This window comes from Catharus ustulatus, chromosome 5, assembly GCF_009819885.2.
Source record: "Catharus ustulatus isolate bCatUst1 chromosome 5, bCatUst1.pri.v2, whole genome shotgun sequence".
NCBI lineage: Eukaryota > Metazoa > Chordata > Aves > Passeriformes > Turdidae > Catharus > Catharus ustulatus.
The window spans coordinates 74885281-74902260 of record NC_046225.1 but is presented as its reverse complement, the minus strand read 5'-3'; the positions used below and the strand labels follow the sequence as shown (position 1 = coordinate 74902260).

Genomic DNA, 16980 nt, shown 5'->3' with positions numbered 1-16980 from the left:
GCATGGCTCGGCAGCCCCCGCGTTTCCCTTGGTCCTTGTGGGGGCTCTGGGCAGGCGAGCCCGGCCACCCCTCGGCCACCCCCGGCCGGTGAGCGATGGCCGACAGCTGGGCCGGGCCGGGCCGTAACCGGATCCCCCGGCAGCGGCGGCGGCGGCGCGGGGGTTCCGGCGCGGGGCCGGGGATGAAGGACAGGACACCCGATGTCACATCCACCACGGGCCGATGGGTCCCGGACCGTGCCTACCCCAAGATGGGACACCCGATTCGGAGGGGTGATCCCCGACAGCCGCCTGGCATAGCCCAGCACCGGCACCACCGGGTGTGAGCCCCGTGCCGCAGCCCGGCCCCATCCGGAGCGGCGTTCCCGGGATCACCGGGATCACCGGGATCCGGCACCTGTTCCATCCCGCAGCCCCACCCCAGGGACACCCCCGCCCCCGGGACTCCCCGCCTGCAGCTGTGCCCGCGGTTGTCGCGCACGGATCCAGATGGCGGAATATTGTCCCGGGCTAATTAGGGCCGCGCGGGGCGGGAGGGCTGCGAGGTTCCCCCCTTCCCCCGGCAATCAAAGCGCCGATGACTTTATTAAGACTCATTATGTTGGAGGGAGAGCCGGACGCTCGTCAGGCAGCCGTGACGGGATCGATGTCGGGAGTGCCCGAACGGCACCGCAGTCCCCAGAGGGGCTGCGGGACCCCCGGGGCACGGCAGGGGAATGGGGACACCCCCACTGCCCACAGTGCACCCCTAAGCTCCCCATGGGTGCAGCCCACCCGGGGGTCCCTGACTCCCCACATCCAGCCCCCAGCCCCCCCAGACAAAGCAAGGACTCAAGGGGGTTTTTCCATATTTTTATTCCAAAAATAAATTCGAAGTGGGGTATAAATTATGGGGGGTGAGGGGGGGCGGGAGCAGGGCTGCAATGGGGGGGCAGCACCCACCCCCACCCCTACCTCCTCTTGTCCTTGATGCTGTAGTGCAGCAGGAGGGGTGCAGGCTGTGGGGTGAGGAGGGGTCAGGGCTGAGGGGATTCCAGACAAGGACTCCCCCTTGGGGCAGAGATTCCAAACCCCAGTCCAGGGAATTCCCCCAGACAGGGACCCCCCCATCACAGCCCATGACCCCAAACCCCAGCCCAGGACTCCCTCCTAGGGCAGGGATCCCAAACCTCAGCCCAGGGGCCCCCCAATCCCAGCCCATGACCCCAAACCCCAGTCCAGGACTCCCTCCTAGGGCAGGGATCCCAAACTTCAGCCCAGGGGCCCCCCAATTCCAGCCCCTGACCCCAAACCCCTGCCCAAGATCCCCTAGAGACAGAGACCCCAAACCTCAGCCCAGAAGTCCCCAGGTACAGGGACTCCCAATCCCAGCCCAGGAACTCCCATGAGGCTGTACCCCAAGCTTGGCCAACCCCTTTGAGGACCCCCCACCATTACCTGACCCGTGCAGGGGCCAGGGACCTCCCCAGATCACCACAGCAGCCAGTGACATTAAAGATCCTCAATTCTCCAACCCCACACTGCCCTGAACCACCCCAAGAGGGTCACCCCACCACCCCCCTGCCGGGTGAACGCCAAAATCAGAGGTTCCCATCCCTTATGATGGATGCACACCTTGCCAAACCAGCGTGAGAGCCAGAGCTGTTTCATTGTCATGTGGTCAGGGAGGGGCTCGTTGTCAAACAGGATCTGCACCTGCACAGGGAGGCTGCATCAGGGGGGCCAGGACACCCCTGGGGGCTGGGAACCCCCCGGGACCCCCACTCACGTGCTGCAGGGACAGCCCCAGCCGGTGGCACAGGACCCTCCGCAGGTGTCGGATCTGCGCCCGCACCGAGCACCTCACGTATTTCTGCTGTGAGGGGCAGAGCAGAAGAGGGTTGAGGGGTTGTGGGAGCATCCAGGGACCCCACACTACCCCTGAAACCCCACAAACCCCTGGCATGGCCAGGGTGAGAGCTGGGAGTCAGGGGTAGGGACTGCAGGGATCCCCACTCACCTGCAGCACGGCCTTGCTCTTGTCCTTGCTGGAGCTGTGGTGGGAACAGAAAGGGACACATGTCCAAGGTCTCAGCGGTGGGAGCCATGCCCAGTGTCCCCTGTGTCCCCTCCCCACTGCACTGAGGGGCTGCAGCCCCCCCAGACTCACCTCAGCTTCTCCAGGCAGAGCGAGACGTGCTCGTCGTAGCGGAAGTAGTGGGCACGCGAGTGGTCAAAGGTGCTGTAGGGGAGCCCCATGGGGTCACCCCCCACCGTGTCTGGGGACACAGGTGGCACTGTCAGCCCCCTGTGCCCCTGACACCCCCCAGTGCCACAGCTGGCTGCCCCCCACGCCCCCCTGTCCCACCGTCACCGCTGGGCTGCGTCACCCGGTCGAGGCCACGGGACTGGTAGAACTCCCGGATCCGCTTCTCCTCACCTGCAAGGGACAGGAGGCTCAGGGACAGGTGGCTTTCCTACCACTGCCCACAGACCCTGTCCTTGTCCCCATCCCTCTCTCTCTGTGTCCATATCCCCACCTCTGTCCTCATTCCTCTCACTTTCCCTGTCCCCATATAGCTCCCCAGTCCATATCCCCATCCCTGTCCCCATTCCCCATCCCTGCCCTCACCCCCCTCTCTCTCCCTGTCCCCAATCCCCATTCAGCTCCCATACTGTGCTCCAGGCCATGTCCCTGAGCCCCCCATGTCCCTGTGCCCCCCTTACTGTGCTGCAGGCCGGGCACCAGCTTGTAGACGATGTCCTGCATGACCCTGTCCAGTTTGAGGTTGAGCAGCGGCTGCGTCTCGTGGATCTTGGTGTTGCACATGGGGCAGTACTTGCTGGTCTGCAGGTACTTCACGATGCAGCTCTTGCAGACTGGGGACAGGGACGGGTATGAGGGGACAAGGAGGGGTGGGACAGCACCCCAAGGGACTCACAGCCCCCCACAAGCTCCCCACTCACAGGTGTGCAGGCACTCGGTGATGGTGGTGGCGTCGATGAAGTACCCGGCGCACAGGAAACACACGATGTGCTCGTTCAGCTCCTTCATCTTCACCTTCACCTCCTCCTGTGGGGACACCTCACTGTCACCTGGAGCATCCCAAAACCACCCTCACCTGCCACCTGGAGACCCCTGAGACCCCTCTCACCCTTCATCTGAGCTCCTTAGCCAAAGGAGCTTCCCCTGCCATTCCCTTAATATGCCAGAAAAGGGGATTTTGGGGGGGGGTGTACCTCTTGTTTTGCTTTAATATACCAGAAAACAGATTCTGGCCACCCCCATCTTGCTAAAATACGTCAGAGAATGGGATTTTATAGGGATTGCCCCTTTTCTTCCATTACTGCACCAGCAAATGGGATTTTGAGAAGTTGCCCTCACTGTCTTACTTTAATATACCAGAAAACGGGATTCCGGGGGGCCACACCTTCTGTTTTCTCTTATTATGCCATAAAACAGGATTTAGGAGGGGCTGTGCCTCCTGTTTTCCATTATTATGGCAGAACACGGGATTTTGGGGTTCTGCACCCCAGAACACGCCATAAATAAAGACTGACCACTCTGTAGTCCATTATTACGCCAGAAAACGGGATTTGGCGGGGGATGGATATCCTGCTTTGCCTTATTGTGTCAGAAAATGTTTTTTTGGGGGGTCCGGGGACACCCCCAGCCCAGAACCTGCCCCGACCTTGGCCACGCCCCTTCCCCTGGCCCCGCCCACCCGCACCGCCCCTCGGTCTCACAGCGCCCCCCAGCGGCGGCACCGCGGCACCTCCCGTCCCCGCCCGCGCTGGCCCCCGGTGCCGCCGCCACCGCCTCCTCCCGGTGCCTCCCGCCCTCCCGGTACGGCTGCTCGCCTCGTTCCGCAGCGGGTCCATCTTGTAGACGGCCTGGAGCTGGTTCCGCAGCCGCATGGCGATGGCCATCGGGCCCCCCTGAGGAGGCGACGCCATCTTAGAGCCGCCTCCGCCTGTGGCCTCGCGCACTTCCGGGTTCGGGGCGGGGCCGCGGCGAACGGAGGGACTACAACTCCTAGAGTGCCCCGCACGTCTCGAGTGGCAGCGGGCAGCGCAAGCTTGGCCCTGTGCTGACCCTTTATCACCACCCACGGGGAGAGGTCCGGGATCCCGAGACCCCCGACCTCGTTTGTGACCGGGGGACCCGCCGGGAGCCGTAGCCACCGGACCCGCCGTGTTTAGAGGCGGGTGTTCCCAGAACTGGCCAATAGCGAGAGGGCGCGGTCTTGACTGACAGCAGCAGCCACCAATCAGAGGGCCGTGCGTGCGCGTGGTGCTGTGGAACGCCGCCAGAGGGCAGCAGAGCAGCGCGGGGGAACGGGAGGGGCGGGGGGGCAGGGGGAGAACGGGGGGCACGGGAGGGAACCGGGAGGGAACCGGGAGAACGGGGGTGGCGGGGGTCTGAGGGGGTCTGGAGGCTGCGAGGGGGCATGAGGGGGACGAGAAGTCTGCGTGGGACACGGGCTACATGCGGGGGACTCAGGGGGGTGGGTTAGGGGGGTCCGTGGGGTGAGGGAGGTCTGGGGGGGCTCAAGGGGTGTGACACGATTCGGGAGGGGACACGGGGGTGTCCCGCCTTGGGCACAGGGTGAACTGAGCCGGCGAGTGCAGGGCTGGGCTGAGACATGCAGTGACGGAGGCAGGGTTGGGGTACTGAGATGCTGGCAGGGTGGGGGGGTTGGCTCTGGAAATTCGGGGTACCGGGGGCACTTCGGGGTGGCGGGGCTCAGGCAGGGTTGGGGCGCTGGGATGTTGCTGGGGTACCAGCGTGCTGACAGCTCGGAGGGTCGTGGTGCTGATATTTGGGGTATCAACCCCTGCTGGCAGAGTTGGAAGTGCTGGCAGTTTGGGGTGTCGGGTGCTGGCAGTTTGGGGTTCCGAGGTGCTGGCAGTTTGGGGTGCTGGAAGTTTGGGGTTCCGAGGTGCTGGCAGTTTGGGGTGCCAGCCGAGCAGCCCACGGCCCCACCCGGCGCAGCCGGAGCCACGCTAATGAAGGTTTGGCTCAGGGGAAGCAGCGGCCGCGCTAATGCGGAGCCGAGCCCAGTTCCCCAAGGCCCCTCACAGTCCCCCACGGCTCCTCACGGACTGTGCAACCCCACCCGGACCCCAGAGCGGCCGGCGGGGAAGGCTGGTACATGCCAGGGAGCAGGGGCTGGCCCCCACCACCACAGCATGGAGCTCTTGGCACACAGCCACGCTGCCAGCCCTGCAGCTCCGCACGGGCTGCCGTGCCAGAGGCAGTGCGGATTTGGGATGCGTCCCGGTCATTGTCGTGGTCGTGGGCATGATCCTGGCCCCAGTCGTGATCCAGGTGCAGGTTCTGGTTCTGGTTTCCGATCCCGGATACGGGTCACAGCACTTACTCCAGCCCTCGACTCCCTCCCCAGTCCAGTCCTGCTGTTCCCCTTTCCCGACCGGAGCGCACCGGTGCGGCACCGGGCAAGCCCCGGTGACCCCAGTGCCAGCCCCTCGTCCCGGGCCTCACACGGTGTGTAGCCGGCTCCCGGGACCCCACCGGGAGCAGCACGAGCCCCTCCCGGTGCCGGGCCGCCTGCGGGCAGAGGCTCCGGACCAGCCCCCGCCCCGCCGCCCGCCCACCCCCTGCCCGCGCCTCCGGGGAGGCGAGAGCGCGGCGGGGGCCGGTGACCCCCGGCTGGGGAGGGTCCGGTCCCATCTGTACCTGCCAGGAGCCATCCGGGGAGGGGCGGGGGTCACAGCGGGGCCAGAGCGGCCCCGCGGCGGGGCAGCATCGCTTTCTCCGTGAGGAGAACCGGCACCGCACCCGGCACCGGCACCGAGAGTCCCGGCCGGGCTCGGAGCGGGCTCTGCGGGTGGCTCTGGCACGGGACCGAGGGCAGGGAGCCCGTCCCGGGGCTGGGGTCCCGGCAGCCGGTACTCCCGGAGCCGCCCCCGCCAGGCGGGCACGCGCGAGGCCGCGGATCCATCTTGCCGTTAATAATTGATGGCGGGAGCCGCCGGGGCTGCGCGGGGCTGCGGGGCCGAAGCTTTTAGCTCAGCCCTGCTCAGATATTCAGCTCCATTTCCGCGGCACGGCCGGGGCGGCTCCTTCTGGGAAGTGCTGCCGGGCGTTTTCCCGGCCGGACCCCTCGTTGGGGCTGAGCGAGGCTGGGCTGAGGCTGGACACGATCGTGACCGCAGTGATGCAGGGCAGCAGGGTTAACTCCCCCTCGCCTCCCCCGGTCTGTCCCACCACAGCCGAGATCCTGCCCTGCCGTACCCAGGGCCGGAGCTGCTGTGCTGGCCCCACACCGGCCCCACATGCCGGTTCACGGCCCCATGGGGGCTCTGGGGATGTGTAAATGGGGAAGGCGGTTGGCAAAGTGGGCAAAGGGCTGTGATGTCGTGGGTGTGGGTCCGCCAGGGTGGTCAGACATCCCTGGCAAGATGGGCAGGTGTTCCTGTCAGGTGAACAGGGATCCCCCAAGGAAGGCAGGGGACTCCCAGGGCACACAGGGGTTCCTGTTAGATAGGGTAGGGGTCTCCCAGGGTGGATAGGCATCCCCAGAGGGTGAGCATTAATTCCTCTGAGGTGGGCAAGGGTCCCTGTAGGGCAGCGGGGGCTGGGTGCTCACGGACTGAGCTCCTGCTTAATGCACCGAGTACATTTGCAGAATCCAATTAACCTTCGATAACGAGGCCCTGAGCGACGTGGCTGTCAGCGGCCACCAGCCACCGGCACTCTGTGGCCCCCCGACGGGCACCAGCACACCAGGACGGGCAGCACTGGCACCTGCAGCCCCCAGGCCGGGCAGGGCTCCCCCAACAGCCCCCGGCTGGTGTCGGACCCCGAGGGGAGGAGGGGTGGGGTACCCGGGCACCCTGAGGGTACCCGGCGTGGGAGAGGGTACCAGTGTGCCCAGCCGTGCGTCCCGTGGCTCCTGGGCACTGGTCCCACTCCAGTGGGGCTGGAGCTGCCTGTCCTGCAGCCCAAGGGGTGGGGGCTGTGTCTGCCCCCCCCATTCCCACAGGACCCCCTCCTGTCCCCTGCTCCATCCCCCTCCCCACTGCCCTCACCTCACCGAAAGCCTGGGGGCTCAGCTCCCGCTCCGCTGTGGCATCCATCACCTCTGCAGCCCCACAGCCCAGACTGTGCCCCCCCAGCTCTTCTGACCCTGCTCCCAGACCAGGGATCTGGGACCCCCAGAGGTTTGAGGGGGATGGCCCGTGCTACACCCCCAATTCGGAACCCCGCTACCCGCTGTCCCCTGCCCCAGGGGCTGCAGCCTGGAGGTGCCGGGGGGGGAGCAGCCCCCCAGCAGCCGGGTGTTGGCGTCACCGTGCAGCCGCCCACGCACCCATGTGGCACCCGGCTCCTCCCCGAGGACACCGCGCAGACGCTGAGGGCCACCGTGACGTCCGAGCGGGCGACTCGGCTGTCGGGTCCTCGGGAGCCCCGCGGGGGCCATCCGCGGCCACAGTGACCCCATCCCAACCCCACACCGGTCCCATCCTGGCTCCATCCCGACTCCATCGCATCCCCATCCATCCTCATCGCAGTGCTCCCTGCGTGTCAGGCGGGTCGGGGTGGGCACCGCGCCCACCGGCTGCTGCCGCCTCACCCCGCGCACCCCGTCCGGGTGCCGGCGCCCGCGGCGGGCGGGCGGCGGGGGGCACCGGGAGTGTTTCATGCGGTTAAGAAGTGTCTGATTGAGGCAGGAGGCGCCAGCAGCTCCCCCGGGAGCCGCAAGCCAAGGACTGGAGGACCAAATGCAGGCTAAAGTAATCCAATCTGGGCTGGTTCATCTAATTAGCCCAGAATTAACCCAGCAGCCAGAGAGGAGCTGACTGTCCCTCCAGTTTGCCAGCGGGTTTGGGGGGAAGCGGGAGGAAGAAGGGGACGTCCAGCGGTAATGAGATTACGGGGGGGAGCGGGCGGGAGCGGGCGGGCGGCAGCCTCTGGCCGGTGGGAACGTGGGGCCCTGCCAGGTCCCCGCCACGCCATCGCCGTGATAACCGGGGCACCGGGGCTCCGCCGGCGGCACCGGGGACAGGCAGGGACCCGTCCCAGCGATCCCATCCCGGCAGCAGCTACCGAGCCCGCGGCGTCCCCGTGGGGGGACGGGGACACCGGCACGGCCGGCACCGGGGACGTGGCACCACGAACCGTGCAGCTGCACCGGCAGCTCCAGAGCCACGGTGGGGGACGGGGAGAGGAGCCACGGAAGCTTCGGGCAGCACCCCCGTGGTGGGGCGGGTAGACCAGACCCCACGGACTCCAGTGTGACCCTCCTGCTCCCAGGGGCAGAGGGACGTGGAGGATGCGGGCTGGGGAGATGCTGGTGCAGCTCTGGCGGTGGCATGGCCTGGTGCTGCATGGCTGAAGGCTGATTCCCACCTGGAACTGGGCAAATGCTCTTTTTTTCTGCTGCATCCCCACCCACGAGAACCGCCAGGCCCTGCCCCTTGGGGTGGGAGGGGGCACATCGAAGACACGGAGGTCCCTGCTGTGACCGAGAAACGAGGAAGGGTCCCGGGTGGCAGAACCCTGCCTGGTCCCCACGGTGGCTCAGGGGACCCTGGGGCAGGCACAAGAACACGGTTTCCTTTCAGGTGGCCCAGTGGTCACTGGCGAGACAGCGGCACAAGGTGCGGACAGTGAGAGGCACTTGGCCAGCGAGGTAAATGAGAAGGAGACACCCTGCACCCACAGCCAGGGTGGGAAGGGACTCAGGACTCCCTGAGCACCCCCAGTTCCTCCCTGCACCCTCCCAGGGCAGCCCTGGTCGTGGAACGTGTGGGTGCCGGGCAGGGGGGGGCTCCGGCCGCAGACCCCCGTGGGCATGGGGCGGGCCGTGGTGCAAACAGGCGCCGGGTGAGGCTGCATTGCCCCCGGCCCCGTCACAGCCCCCCAATCCATCTCCCAGCCCGGCAGATTCCAGCCCCTGGGCACGACAACATCTGCCTTCTGCTCCGGGTTCAATTAACCTGCTGCCGCCTCCTCCTCCGGCACCGGCCATTTCCTCCCACTGCCACTGTCACCGCCACTGCCGCCACTGTCACCGCTGTCACTGCCACTGCCGCCGCCACGGCTGCCCCTCACGGGGTCACACCGCGTCCCTTTTCCGTAGCACACCCGGAGCCAGTGGCTCTTTCCAGGTGGAAAATCCACAGTGGGAACACCGGGATTTGTCCCGGCACCTGCCGTGCTGCGAGCAGGAAACGCCAAGAAATCCATGGCGCGGCAGGGCAGGGTCCCAGTGATGTGTCCCCCTCCCCTTCTGGGCACACGATGCTCCCGGGTGTGGAGAGGGACAGCTCGGCCGTTCCTGGTGCCGGGGTGGGACGCGGGCATGGCCGAGGGTGGCACGGGCGTGTGCCCGTGCAGCTCCGGTTACCGGCAGAGCTGCGGCTGCAGGGACGGGCACCCCACATTGCGGCGAGCCTGGGACCACCCGGTGCCCCCCGGTGGCTGCGGTGCCCCGGGGTGTGCAGTGTCCCCGGTGCCCCGGGGCGTGCCGCGCTCCCGGTGCGGCAGCTGCAGCCCCCTGTGCCGCCGTGATTTACAGGCGCAGGCCCCGGTAATGTCATTTGCCCCAGACCGGTGGCGCCAGGGTGCCCGAGAGGCCGCCTCCGCCCCGCCAGCCCCTGTCCCGGGGCCGTGACCCATCCGGGAGCCGCCGGGAACCCACCCGTGGGGCCGCCGCGTCGCTGTCGCGATAGTCGTCGGAGGACCTGGCCCAGGCTGTGCCGCTCTTCTGCTGCCGTTACCGCCCGCCGACGGGGACGGGCTGAGCTCTGTGACCGGGAAAGGCGGGGCGGGGAATAGGGGTCCATCCCAGGGAACCGGGGCTATCGCTGGGAATGGCGGGGCAGGAATATCGGACGCCATCCCCCTGAACACTCTGGTCCGTGGAAAATGGGGTCCCTGATACTGGGAACGGCAGGTCCCGGGGATAGGGGGTTCGTGGCCTGGGAAGTGACGATTTCCCGGATCGATGCCCCGGGAAAGGTGGTGTTCTGGGAGCTGAGATGCCAGCAACCGGCAACGGCGGCTCGAGGAGATTGGGATCCATGTCCCGGGATGTGTTGCTGTTCTGGGAACGGCGGGTCGAAACACGCCCTGGGTCCCCGAACCGAGCGCGTCCAGGGCCGCCAGATCCTTTCGCTCCCGTATGGACGGGCTCGGCGGGAACCGGGCTCGCCGGGAAGCCTGCGCACCCCAGGAACCGGTCCGTGCGCCCCGCGATAACGGCGCTGGGGCTGAGGCCGCTTCGTGCGCCCCGGGAGGGGCGGCTGGAAGCGCCGACGGGGCTGCGGACGGAGCGGGGACGCGAAAAGGAGCCGCGCTGCTGCTCGATGCGACAGCGGCTCCGGTGGACCGGGTGTGGGGGCTGGCGAACGCCCCGGCGGGGCGAACGGGTACAGAGCACGTCGGTGCACGGGAGGCGTCCCGGGCACTCGGGACCCGACGGGCCCGTCCGCTCGTCCCGGAGCCGGGGCGGGGGCCCGGAGCGGCGGGGGCGGGGGGGTCCCGGAGCGGGGGCGGGGTCCCGGGCTGTCAATCACGGGGCGCGGCCGCCAATCAGGGCGCAGGCGGTGGGAGTTCGGCCGGTCCGGATGGAGCGGGGCAGAAAAGCGCGTCCCGCCAGGGCCCGCAGCCCACCCGCGCTCCCGCCCCGGGGCCGCCAGCGGCTGCGAGCCATGCCCCGCACCCTGCCCCGGGCCCGCACCCGCACCCGGCACCTGCCCCGCACCTTGCTCCGGGCTCGCACCCGCACCTTGCACCGCGTCCTGCCCTGCACCGGGCGCTCCGCGACCGTCGCCGCCGCCGCCCCCCGCCGCCCCCCGGCCATGCCCGCGCCCCGCCGGCTCTGAGCGCGGCCGGGATGGAGCGGGAGGGCGGCGGCCCGGGGCCCCCCGCGCCCCACGAGCCCATCAGCTTCGGCATCGACCAGATCCTGGGCGGCCCCGAGCCCACGGGGCCGCACCGAGCGGCGGCAGAACCCGACTACGGGCTCTACGGCAGCGGCTACGGCCCCACGGGTCCGCTCGGCTCCTACAACCTCAACATGAGCATGAACGTGAGCGTGAACGTGACCCCCGCGCCCGCCGCGCCGCCCGCCGGAGTCATCCGCGTCCCGGCGCACCGGCCCGCGCCCGCCGCGCCACCCGCCCGCCCGCCGCGTCCGCCGCACCCGCGGCCCGCGCACCCCGCCCCCCCGCCGCGCGCCCGCCGCGCCGCCGCCGGGGCCGCGCTGCCGGGGCTCACCTTCCCCTGGATGGAGACAACGCGCCGCATCGCCAAGGACCGGCTCTCAGGTGAGCGGGCGGGACGGCTGCTGCGGGCTACCGGCGGCTACCGGCGGCTCCGGGACTCGCGCGGCACCGGCCGCTCCCGGAGTTCCGTCGGGGCAGCGCGGTGCGGCGGGCGCGGCGCGGGGCGGACACGGGGATCGGACGGGGATGGCGAGGACCGGGCGCTCCACAGGTTCCCATAGCACCCGGTCCTCGCCCGCCGCCGTCGGGGCCCGCGGAAGCGGCTCGGGTTAGACGCGGCTCCACCGCGGCTCCACCGCGGCTCTACCGTGGCACCGGGCAGGGTCCGACGGCTCCGGGTGGAGCCCGAGGGGTCCCAGCGGGCCGGTTCGAGCTCCATCCGTGGCACCGGTTTGGAGGTGCCGGGTGCCGACCCTGTCCCACCGCAACGGGAGCTGCTGGAGGCTGTGGGGAGCCGGGGTGTGGGGTGGGTGCTCTGTGCGGTGCGAAATGAGGACTCCCTTGGAACGGCGAGTGGGGTGGGGGCTCTGCAGGGTGTGAGATGTGATGGGGCTCTATGGGGACACGATACAGGGTGGGGGACCCACCGTGGGACTGCAGGATTGAGCTCGTCCATGCACAGAGCAGACGCCCGGGCCTTGTGAACTCCGGAGGATGGGGGGGATAACTGTGGGGTGTCTGGGGATGGGATCCCAGATCTGAACGTGCAGAGATCGGTGTGGAACACCGAGTTCCAGTGCTGTGGGAGAAACCAGGCCTGTGGCGATGCAGGTGTTGGGGAGGCAGCGAGGGCTTGAGGTGCTGCTGCTGGGGCTGGGGCTGAGTGCTGTGGTAGGGGCTGAGCAGCAGTGCTGGGTTGAGGATGCTGGTTGCTGCACCCGAGAAGCAGGAGGGTGCTGAGTTGGGGTCCTGGGCACTGGGACCGTGTGTGGGTGCTGGAGACCCCGGCCTGGCTCAGCTCTGCTCCCGCCCAAGATGGCGGCACTGCCACGTCCCCAGTGTGTGGCCGCATGCGGAGACAAGGCTGGAGGCCGTGCACGGCTGGGGGCCGAGTCCCGGCCATGTGGGCGATGGGGTAGTGTGGGGCGGGAGCCTGGGGGCCGTGGGGGTCCCACCCAGGCGCCAGCAGAGCCGTGTTCGCCTCCCGGCCCACCCCGCCATCGCAGCGGTGACGAAGCACCGTCCCCGCGGAGGGGTGGCGGGTGACGTCCTCGTCTCCTGCCTGGCGCCAGCGTTGGGTGGATGGGGCAGCCCCTCCCCGGCACGGGGTCTCCCAGCCGCAGCCATCACTCAGCACCGCTGGCCTTGGGGTGGGCTGCGGGCAGGAGGCGTCTGGTCCCACTGAGGGGCCGCCCCGTGTGGGGAGGGGGCACGGGGGCCTCCATCCCCCTGACTGCACAGCTCCACCTGCGTCAACCGTGTCCGCCCCCGCCGGCGGCCAGGCGGCCTCCTGGGCGTGGGTGGGAGGGAGGGTCTGTGGGTGCTGAGGGGTCCCTGGGGTGCTGTGGCCTGTGCCCCACGTCCCTGACCCCAAGGCCACCCATGGTGGCAGCCATGTGCAGCCCTGCCCACGCGGTGCTGGCCCTGGTGATGGCTGTGGTGCCGTGGGGATGTGGTGCCATGGAGTCATGGCTTGGTCAAGGCCACTGCCAGAGCAGGAGGGGTGTAAGTGTTGGGGGCTGACTCTGCCAGGCCTTCATTTTCCTCCATGCTGCTTTGATGCTCCCTGCAGCTACAGCAACTTCTGGGGCTGGGATGTGGCACGTTGGCCTCACCAGGGCTGCTCACACCTCGGCTGGGCAGGGTCATCCCCTTCCCTAGCCTCTGCAGTGGCCAACCCAGGCACTGCTGGCAAATGGGAAGAGACACTGTCTGCCTCCCAACAGCCTCTGTGGTCCCATCCCCTCACTGGCTGGGCTGGGCAGCCCTGCAGTGTCACAGAGGCTCCTTGGGGGCTGCAGCAGGGCTCGATGTGAGGGGAGGGTGGGTTTGTGCAGCCTGATCCTGCATCAGTCCTGTGACCAGGCTAGCCCATCCACCCTGACCACCGCTGCTGGGAAGGAAAGGGGATGAGTCGTCCTTCGTGCCATGCCTTGAGCTGCCCCCATGTCCCCAAGGTGGGGGAGCAGGAGGGGACAACTCTGGGTCCCTTCCCCTGGGAGCTCCCCATCCCTGTGGCCCCGAGCCCCCTGGCATCCCCCCAGTATCCTGCTCTGCTGTGCTTTGCTGGGGTCACACCTCGTCCCCGCTGTCCCCACAGCCGCGCTGTCGCCCTTCGTGGCGACGCGGCGCATCGGGCACCCGTACCAGAACCGGACGCCGCCCAAGCGCAAGAAGCCGCGGACGTCCTTCTCCCGGGTGCAGATCTGCGAGCTGGAGAAGCGCTTCCACCGGCAGAAGTACCTGGCCTCGGCCGAGCGTGCCACTCTGGCCAAAGCCCTCAAGATGACAGACGCACAGGTCAAGACCTGGTTCCAGAACCGCCGCACCAAGTGGAGGTAACAGGGACGGGTTTGGGGTGATGGTCACATCCCTCTGGCAGATACCCCAATATATCCCTCTAACAGCAAGCCCCGGGACTGGGATGGACGGGGGGTGGATGGGATGGGGGTGGATGGGATGGGGGTGGATGGCCCATCACCGTGGCACTGCTGGGTGAGGTCTGGTTGTGCTGTGGGATGTGTGGGGCAGTGGCCCACGGGCACGTGGCGGTGCCAGCTGCGCTCCGTGCCAACGGTGGGTGTCTGCAGGCGTCAGACGGCGGAGGAGCGTGAGGCGGAGCGGCAGCAGGCCAACCGGCTGATGCTGCACCTGCAGCAGGAGGCTTTCCAGAAGAGCCTGGCGCAGCCGCTGCCGCAGGACCCGCTCTGCATGCACAACTCCTCGCTCTACGCCCTGCAGAACCTCCAGCCCTGGGCCGAGGACAACAAGGTGACGTCGGTCTCGGGGGTGGCCTCTGTGGTGTGAGGGTGCTGCTGATGTGCCAGGAGGAGGCAGTGGGAGCCTGGTGGGCTCTGAGCCTGGACTGTGGCAGGGAAGGGGCTGCAGCTTCCTGAGAGCCCCCCACTGGCAGCCCCCTCCCTGCCACGAGGAGCCCCCCAGGACCATGCAGGAGGGAGGCCCTGCCCCTGAGGTTGGACTCAGAGCTTCACCAAACCCCACCTGGAGCACTGCTGTGGGCAGCCCCCTGCCTGGACCCCCAGGAGCCCAGGGATGGGCCCCCACACCCTATGGACCTCTGCAGCCCCCTGCCTGACCCCCAGGAGCCCAGGGCTGGGCGCCTGCACCCCACGGATGTCTGTAGCCCCCTGCCCAGACCCGTGGGAGCCAAGGGCCGGGCCACTACACCCCATGGACACCTGCAGCTCCCTGCCCGGACCCCTGGGAGCCCAGGGATGGGCCCCCACACCTGGCAGGGTTCTGCAGCTCCCCCACCAGCAGCTCTGTGGGTCACGCTGGCTCTCTTTGGGCCCCACAGCCTCCAGCCACCTGGAGCAGGCAGGGCATAGGACCTCCCATTCCTGGTGCTGGAAGCCCCCTCCCCTGACAGCAGGGTCTGCACCACCTGCACCACTTGCCTTATCCCAGTCGGAGTTTGCCACCTCCGGCTTCTATCTGTGCCCTCGGGGCTGGACGAAGGACTTGGCAACCCCGGCTCCACCCCGTGGTGGGACAGACTGATGGTCTGGGGCTCTCCACCCACTGGTCTCTCAGCTCCCTGTGCCTGGACATGCCCTTGCAGCCCCCCACCATGGGCTCGGGGTGCCCCCCATGCTGATGGATTGAACTCCCCCGGGACTGCCATCACCTCCCCAGACTGAGTCTTGGTGTGACCCACAGGACACTCGTGGGGTGCAGAGGGGCTGAATCCCCTTTCTTCTGGTACATCTCTGCACCCCCTCTCCCTAGTAGGGGTTCCCCCGCCAGGACCATCCAGCCCGACTCCAACCTCTGCTGATGATGATGGAGGGGCTGAAGGGGTGTGAGGGAGGGGGGGGGGTGACAGCGGTGACCTTGACCCTGAACTCGACCTTGCCCCCCCACCCCACCGCTATCCACGACGCTGCAGCCCCTCACCCCACTTTTGGGGGACAGGCTTCTGCCGGCTCCCCCCTCTCCGCTGCTACCGGGAGGAGTCGGACACCCGGTACCGGCGGGATTGGCTGCGGTTCCGTGACGCGGAGGGGTGGAACCGCATTACCACCGGGATGAGCGCGGCCGAGGGCCGGCCCCGGTGCCGGTGGGGCGGCGGCGAGGCGGTGCTTGCGTGCCCGTGCTGAGGCCGCCGGTTACCGGAGGCTGCTGCGAGCCCGAGCCGCCGAGGTGGAGGCGTTGCGGGGGGCGGTGGGCGCGTTACACCGGCAGCTGGAGGGGCTGCGGGACCGGCGGAGCGGGGAGCTGGCCAAGTACCAGGTGCGGGATGGGGGGCGGGGGGCGCCTGGGGGGTTGGGAGGGAGCGGGGATGGGGGCTGGGATATGAGGAGGGGGGTGGATGTTTTTTGGGGGGGGGGCGGTGCTGGAGCTGTATGCCCGGAGGGATGGGGAGGAGGGGGGGATGGGGATGGGGAGGGGCGGGGGTCAGGGGTCCGGATGGGGCTGGGGGGCCTCGGAGGCAGCGGGAGCGGCGGTGGGATGGGAAGTGGGGTTTGTGTGGGTCGGGGCCACCGGCTGTCCCTGTGGGTGGGTGTCGGGGCGGGGTTGGGGATCCCGTGGGTCCCGTGTAGGGAGGGGATCCACCCCGGGACCCGTTCGGGGTGGGAGGCGGTGCGGAGTTCCAGGGGTCCGTGCGGGCGGGGGCCGGGTCACGGCTGCCGGGAGTCCGTGTAGGTGGGGTTCGGGCAGGGGTTCGTGCGGAGCGGGGTCGGGTCGGGGGTCTGGGGGAGATGTCCGGGCGGGGGATCATTGTGGGGAGGGTGTCGGGTCAGAGGTCGGTGTGAGCGGGGGGTCAGACCGGGGATCCCGGGGGTCGCCCCGCGGCCCCGGCGCTGCTGACGGCCCGGCTCAGGAGCGGGTGGCGGAGCTGGAGCGGGAGATCGGGGCGGCGGAGGCGGAGATGGCCCGGTGCCTGCGGGAGTACCCGGCACTGCTGCGGCTGCGGATGGCGCTGGAGGCGGAGATCGCCGCGTACCGGTACGCGAGGGGGGCGCGGGGGGCAACGGGGGGCGAGGGGCTTAGCCCGATCCTTTTTTTTTTCAGGGAGATGCTGGAAAGCGAGGAGCTGCGCCTGGGTGGCCTGGCCCCGCCGTGACCGGACTCCCGAAGCTCCGGTCCCACCACCGGATCCCGGTCCTGCCGTTACCACTGGACCCCCGGTCCCGAGACCAGATCCTCAGCCCCACTACCGGACCCCGGTTCCTCTGCCGGACCCCAAACCCCCGACTCCGTGCCCCGGGCCACGGTTCCCTGGGACCCTCAGGACCGCTCTGGACTCACGGAGCCCCGGTCCTTCTGCCCCCCCGTTCCACGGGTCCCCCGGATTTCTGCGTGCCCGCCTGCCCCGGGACCCCCGGGAGGGCAGCGCCCGTGGGGACACACACTCACCAGCCTCTCCGGGGTGGGGGTCCCGGCCCAGACCCGTGTGGAAGCACCTCAATAAAGCCCCGTGGCATCACCCGGAGCCGGCCCGTCTGGGGAGGAGTGGGCAGCACCCCCGGCTGTGCTCCGGGGGTCTGTGGTGGGGCGGGGTCGTGGGGGGCTCCGTGAGAAGTGGGCTCAGGGAGGGGTGCAGCCCCTCACCCCCGA

General features: G+C 68.9%; 2 protein-coding genes across 2 annotated transcripts; one reads left to right on the top strand and one right to left on the bottom strand.

Annotated features, from left to right (window-relative positions):
- Nucleotides 1–838: 838 nt before the first annotated feature.
- On the bottom strand, nt 839–4279 carry PCGF1 (polycomb group ring finger 1). The gene is made up of 9 exons (XM_033060403.1): nt 3841–4279; nt 2947–3052; nt 2707–2859; nt 2348–2419; nt 2150–2258; nt 2000–2033; nt 1769–1855; nt 1615–1695; nt 839–998 (listed from the first exon to the last, which is right to left on the bottom strand). The coding sequence occupies exons 1-9, from the start codon at nt 3934–3936 to the stop codon at nt 951–953; spliced, it is 786 nt and encodes a 261-aa protein (XP_032916294.1). The 5' UTR covers nt 3937–4279; the 3' UTR covers nt 839–950.
- A 6568-nt stretch (nt 4280–10847) lies between these two features.
- Nucleotides 10848–16849, top strand: TLX2 (T cell leukemia homeobox 2). Its single transcript, XM_033061417.2, has 5 exons — nt 10848–11280; nt 13499–13736; nt 13989–15651; nt 16244–16368; nt 16435–16849. Exons 1-3 carry the CDS (start codon nt 10848–10850, stop codon nt 14203–14205), a joined length of 888 nt encoding a protein of 295 aa, XP_032917308.1. The 3' UTR covers nt 14206–15651; nt 16244–16368; nt 16435–16849.
- Nucleotides 16850–16980: the final 131 nt, after the last annotated feature.